The sequence below is a fragment of the Cetorhinus maximus genome, chromosome 23 (assembly GCF_964194155.1).
Source record: "Cetorhinus maximus chromosome 23, sCetMax3.hap1.1, whole genome shotgun sequence".
NCBI classification, from domain to species: Eukaryota; Metazoa; Chordata; class Chondrichthyes; order Lamniformes; family Cetorhinidae; genus Cetorhinus; species Cetorhinus maximus.
In genome coordinates this window covers 10,333,910-10,340,313 of record NC_135901.1, presented here as the reverse complement: position 1 = coordinate 10,340,313, position 6,404 = coordinate 10,333,910, and the positions used below count along the sequence as shown (strand labels likewise).

At 52.0% G+C, this 6,404-nt stretch overlaps 1 protein-coding gene across 1 annotated transcript; it reads left to right on the top strand.

Annotated features, from left to right (window-relative positions):
* The first annotated feature begins 1,487 nt into the window (after positions 1 to 1,487).
* Positions 1,488 to 3,041, top strand: LOC144697794 (uncharacterized). Its single transcript, XM_078569788.1, has one exon. The coding sequence runs from the start codon at positions 1,488 to 1,490 to the stop codon at positions 3,039 to 3,041; it is 1,554 nt and encodes a 517-aa protein (XP_078425914.1).
* Positions 3,042 to 6,404: the final 3,363 nt, after the last annotated feature.

Here is a 6,404-nt window from a genome sequence, read left to right as displayed (position 1 = left end):
CGACCTTGTGAGGGAAAAAATTTCTTCTCATCTCCGTCTTAAATAGGAGAACCCTTATTTGTAAACCCAGACACCCAGAGTGAACTGGTTCATGTACTCTTGCAATGATTCCCTAATCCTTCCCCAACTGGGGACATCTGTGCTTAGTTACCAACTTAGAGCATGTATTTATTCTACTGCAGCACAAATTCAACATTAACAGGCAGGACAGGTTGAGAAAGTGGCTAAGGCGGCACATGGGTTCATGGGCTTTATAAACCGAGGCACAGTGCACAAAAGCAAGGAAGTTATGTTAAACGTGTATAAACACTGGTTCAGCCTCAACTGGAATGTTGCATCCCGTTCTGGGAGCCACACTTTAGGAAGGATGTGAAGACATTAGAAGAGAGTGGAGAAAAGATTCTCGAGAATGGCTCCAGGGATGAGGAACTTCAGTTACGTGGATAGATTGGAGGAGTCGGGACTGTTCTGCTTGGAGAAGAGAAGGTTTGAGAGGAGATTTGATCGAGGTGTTCAAAATCATGAGGGGGTCTGGACAGAGTCGCTAGGGAGGAACCGTTCCCATTGGGGGAAGGGTGGAGAATCAGAGGGGCTCAGATGGAAGGCGATTGGTGAAAGAAGCAATGGAGACTTGAGGAGAAGCTTTTTCATGCAGCGAGCGGTTAGGATCTGAGAGTGTGGGGGAGGCAGGTTCAATCGAGGCTTTCGAAAGGGAATTGGTTAAGCTCCTGCAGCAAGCAAACTTACAGGGGTACAGGGAAAGTGGCACTAACTGAACTACCATCGCCCAGAGAGCTGACACAGACAGGCCGGGCCGAACGGCCTCCCTCAGTGCTGCAACAATTCTATGATTCGAAGAAGCTCGCATCAATCACGCTGCGGATCCAGGTCATGTGACCCTGCCGCGGGGGCGTCATTCAGGCCGCGGTGGCTGGGTCACATGACCATCACGCGGCACTCCGCCAATCTGGAGCGGCTCTCTTTGATGCCCCGATCCATGGAGCCTCATGTTTGTTCCCTTCACCACACCCCACCCCCCTCCCAACCCCACCCCACCCCACCCCACCCCCACCAAGTCAGATCCCGGGAAAAGCTCATCTCCCCTTTCTGATCGTGACCCTGAACGGACACCGGATTTACAAAGAGAGCCTCTCTACATGCAGCAGCCTGCAGCTTAGGGGCCCAGGGGAGAATGGTTCACCCTGCACAGCTCAGCACAAAAAGCTGGGAGGGGGGCGGGGGTGTGTGTGTGTGGGGGACGGGAGTGGGAATCGGGGCAGGGGGGTAGGTGGCCCCCTTGGCACGTGCCGGCGGCTGGGGCTTGCCGCTATTGCAGCCCGCCATCACCGATTTATTCTTTTCAACCAACTTGCCCAGCAGTTGGTGCCCTGATCAGAACCTGCTTCCCTGCCCCACGAGGAACGTGAAACAACTTTCTACATCACCCCCCCCCACCCTTTCTATGGTCACTTTACAGGGTCGTAGAAATGGATCGGTCACAGACAGGAAGCTCGGGCCAGACGTCACGCCAAGACCTGACGGAGCCGCTCAGTTCGTTTGGACTCGAATACCATCGGCCTTTGCACACGGAAGGAGAGGACAGCATTTGGCACGCGGACGGACAGTACAATTGTCCCGTGGGCGGACTCGCCTTCAGCCGATCGCCTGACCTGGAGAGACACGTACGCCGTCACGGCGAGGAGGAAGCGCGTAAAGGCGTGAGAGGATTCAGATCCCCGACCGCGCTGGGAGTTCATCGGCACCCCCGCACCTGGGAGAGCCGGTTCGTCTGCTCCGTGTGCGAAAAGGGATTTGTGTGCCTCTCCCACCTGGAAGCACACCAGCTGGTTCACACCGAGGAGCGACCGTGCCAGTGCCCCGACTGTGGCAAGAGCTTTAAAAGCCCCCGCGACCTGACGGCGCACCAGCTCGTTCACACCGAGGAGAGGCCGTTCGAGTGCTCAGACTGCGGGAAGAGCTTCAAGAGGTCCCAGAATCTGAGGGAACACCTGCGCGTGCACACCGGGGAGAGGCCGTTCACCTGCTCCGTGTGCGGGAAAGGGTTCACCCGGTCCTCGAATCTGCTGGCCCACCAGCTCCTGCACTCGGGCGAGAGGCCATTCACCTGCTCGGTCTGCGGGAAAGGATTCGCTCGCTCCTCCAACCTGCTGACCCACCAGCAGGTTCACACCGACGAGCGGCCGTTTATCTGCTCCGACTGCGGGAAGTGCTACAAACTCTACCAGGAGCTGAGGAGACACCAGCGGCTCCACACCGGGGAGAACCTGTTCACCTGCCCCGCGTGCGGCATGGAGTTCACTCGCTCCTCCCACCTGCTGAGACACCAGCAAATTCACACCGGGGAGAGGCCGTTCACCTGCTCCATGTGCGGCAAGGGCTTCTCTCAAACCTCCCACCTGCTGCGACACCAGCCCGTCCACGCCAGGGAGAGGCCTGCGAAACGCCGCGACGGTGGGAAGAGCTGTCAAGAGCCCCAGGGGCCGCCGAGTCGCCAGCCGGAGGGAGCTCGGAGGAGGCCGTTCACCTGCTCGGTGTGCGGGAAGGGATTCACCCGCTCTTCCAACCTGCTGGCGCACCAGCTCGTCCACACCGACGAGAGACCCTTCCCCTGCCCCGACTGCGGCAAGAGTTTTAAAACCTCCCGGGATTTGAGGAGACACCAGCGCCTGCACACCGGGGAGAGGCTGTTCACCTGCTCCGCGTGCGGCAAGCGGTTCACCTGCCCGTCCCGCCTGCTGGCACACCGGCGAGGTCACGCCGGAGAGAGGCCGTACACCTGCTCCCTGTGCGGGAAGGGATTCAGCGAGTCGCCCACGCTGCACAAACACCAGCGCCTGCACGCCGGAGAGAGGCCGTTCATCTGCTCCGTGTGCGGCAAGGGGTTCACCCGATCCTTCAACCTGCTGACCCACCAGCAAATCCACACCGGGGAGAGGCCGTTCACCTGCTCCGTGTGCGGGAAAGGGTTCACTCGATCGTCCCACCTGCTGAAACACCAGCAAGTTCACCACGCTCTGTAGCGCGCGGCCCTGCGGATACGTGGGCCAACCTGAACGTGGAATAGATAAAAGTTTTGTCCATTTTTGAACTGCTGTTTAATCTTTCAAACCGTGTTCCCTTAATTTGACCGTTTGTGGTGTTACCCACCATGTACAGCACAGAGCCAGGCCAAAAACAGAATTACCTGGAAAAACTCAGCAGGTCTAGCAGCATCGGCGGAGAGGAACACAGTTGACGTTTAGAGTCCTCATGACCCTTCAACAGAACTAAGTAAAAATAGGAAAGGGGTGAAATATAAGCTGGTTGGTTGGGGGGGGAGGGGGGAGAAGTGGGGGGGGAAGGGGGAGGTGGTGGGGAGGGGGGGGTGCGGGGGGGAGGAGGGGGGAAGAAGGTGGGGTGGTTGTAGGGACAAGCAAGCAGTGATAGGAGGAGATAACCAAAAGATGTCACAGACAAAGGAACAAAGAGGCGTTGAAGGTGGTGATATTATCTAAAAAAATGTGCTAATTAAGATTGGAGAGCAGGACGAGCAAGGTAGCTCTAGTGGGGGTGGGGTGAAATAAACCATGGGTGGAATACATTTAAAAATAATGGAAATCGGCGGGAAAAGAAAAATCTATATAAATTATTGGGAAAAAACAAAAGGGAGGGGGAAAGAAACGGAAAGGGGGTGGGGATGGAGGAGGGAGTTCAAGATCTAAAGTTGTTGAACTCAATGCAACACCTGCCCCTTCACTTCCTCTCTCCTCACCGTCCAAGGGCCCAAACACTCCTTTCAAGTGAAGCAGCATTTCACTTGCATTTCCCCCAACTTAGTCTACTGCATTCGTTGCTCCCAATGCGGTTTCCTCTGCATTGGAGAGACCAAACGCAGACTGGGCGACCGCTTTGCAGAACACCTTCAGTCTGTCCGCAAGAATGACCCAGACCTCCCTGTCGCTTGCCATTTTAACACTCCACCCTGCTCCCTTGCCCACATGTCTGTCCTTGGCTTGCTGCATTGTTCCAGTGAAGCTCAACGCAAACTGGAGGAACAGCACCTCATCTTCCGACTAGGCACTTTACAGCCTTCTGGACTGAATATTGAGTTCAACAACTTTAGATCTTGAACTCCCTCCTCCATCCCTACCCCCTTTCCGTTTCTTCCCCCTCCCTTTTGTTTTTTCCAATAATTTATATAGATTTTTCTTTTCCCACCGATTTCCATTATTTTTAAATGTATTCCACCCATGGTTTATTTCACCCCACCCCCACTAGAGCTGTACCTTGCTTGTCCTGCTCTCCACTCTTAATTAGCACATTCTTTTAGATAATATCACCACCTTCAACACCTATTTGTTCTTTTCTCTGTGACATCTTTTGGTTATCTCCTCCTATCACTGCTTGCTTGTCCCAACAACCACCCCCCCTTCTCCACCTCCCCCCCCCGCCCCGCCCCCCACCATCTTAAACTAGCTTATATTTCACCCCTTTCCTATTTTTACTTAGTTCTGTTGAAGGGTCATGAGGACTCGAAACGTCAACTGTGTTCTTCTCCGCCGATGCTGCCAGACCTGCTGAGTTTTTCCAGGTAATTCTGTTTTTGTTTTGGATTTCCAGCATCCGCAGTTTTTTGTTTTTATCACAGTACCAGGCCACTTGGTCAGCTGCTCCATTCTGGCGTTTATGCTGCATATGAGGCTTCTCCCTCCCCACTTCAATAAACCTTATCAGCGTAGGCTCCTATTACTGAAGCCCTGTACCCGTGTAAAGGCATTGGTGAGACCACAGCTGGAGTACCGTGCACAGTATTGGTCACCTTATTCAGGGAAGGATGTAAATGCGTTGCAAGCAGTTCAGAGCAGACTAATATCCGGAATGGGCGAGTTGTCTTATGAGGAAAGGCTGGACAGGCTAGGCTTAGAAGAGTAAGAGATGACTTGATTGAAACCTGTCAGATCCTGAGGGCTCTTGATAGGATGAACGGGGAGAGGATGTTTCCTCTTGTGGGAGAATCTAGAACTAGGGGCCACTGTGTCGCCCATTTAAGACAGCGATGAGGAGAATTTTTTTTTCTGAGGGTGGTGAATCTTTCGAACTCCCTTCCTCAAAAGGCGGTGGAAGCAGAGTCTTTGAATACTTTTAAGTCAGATGTAGCTAGATTCTTGATAAGCAAGGGGGTGAAAGGTTATCGGGTGTAGGTGAGAATGTGGAATTGAGGTTACAATCCGATCAGTCACGGTCTTATTGAATGGCGGAGCAGGCTCGAGGTGCCCAATGGCCCCCTACTCCTTCACCTAGTTCATATGTCCACACTCAAGTCACAAATCTATTAAGCGGTACTTTATCAAATGCCTTATGAAAGTCCATAAACACATCAACCACACTATCTTTATCAACCTTTTCCATTATTTCAGCAAAGAACTCAATCGTTAGTCAAACACGATTTGCCTTTATGATAAATGAAAGAAAGATTTGACCTAAGTCTTCCCACTGGCATTAGGCTGACTGGCCTCAGGTAGCTGAGTTTAACCCTCTCCCTTTTAAGAACATAAGAAATAGGAGCAGCAGCAGACCTATCAGCTTGTTGAGCCTTCTGCGCCATTCAATATGATCATGGCTTATCTTCAGCTTCGACCCCATTTTCCCACCTGTTCCCCATATCCCTCAATTCCTTGAGAGACCAAACATCAATCTATCCCATCCTTAAATGTATTCACAATGCTCTGGTGAAGATAATTCCAAAGATTCACACCCCTTTGAGTGAAGTAATTTCACCTATCGCAGTCCTAAATGGTGGACCCTTTAACCAGAGATTACACTCTCGTGTTCTAGATCCCCAGCCAGGGGAAACAACCTCCCTATACCCTGTCAAGCCCCTTCCAAGATCTTGTATGCTTCAATGAGATTACCTCTCATTCTTCGAAACTCCAGAGACCATTTTACTCAGCCTCTCATCAGAGGACAACCATTTTACCACAGGGACCAGTCTAGAGAACCTTTGCCACACCAACTCCAATGCAGGTGTATCATTCCTTAAATATGGACACCTTATTCCACTACAGTACCCGAGTGGTCTCACCAAAGCCTTGTACAATTGTAGAAAGACTTCTTTATTCTTGTACTCCAATCCCCTCACAATAAAGGCCACCATGCCATTTAGATACCCTAATTGCTTGCTAAACCAGTATTTCTTGTACAAATATACCCAAGTCCCTCTGAACATCAACATTTTCAGGTTGCACACCTTTTAAAAAAATTCTGCTTTCCTGTTCTTACTACCAAAGTGAAAAGCCTCAACCCGCATTATACTCCAGCTCACCATCTGCCACCTTGTTGCCCACTCACTTAACCTGTCCATGTCTCTTTGCAGCCTCTTTGTATCCTCACAACTTACATTCCTA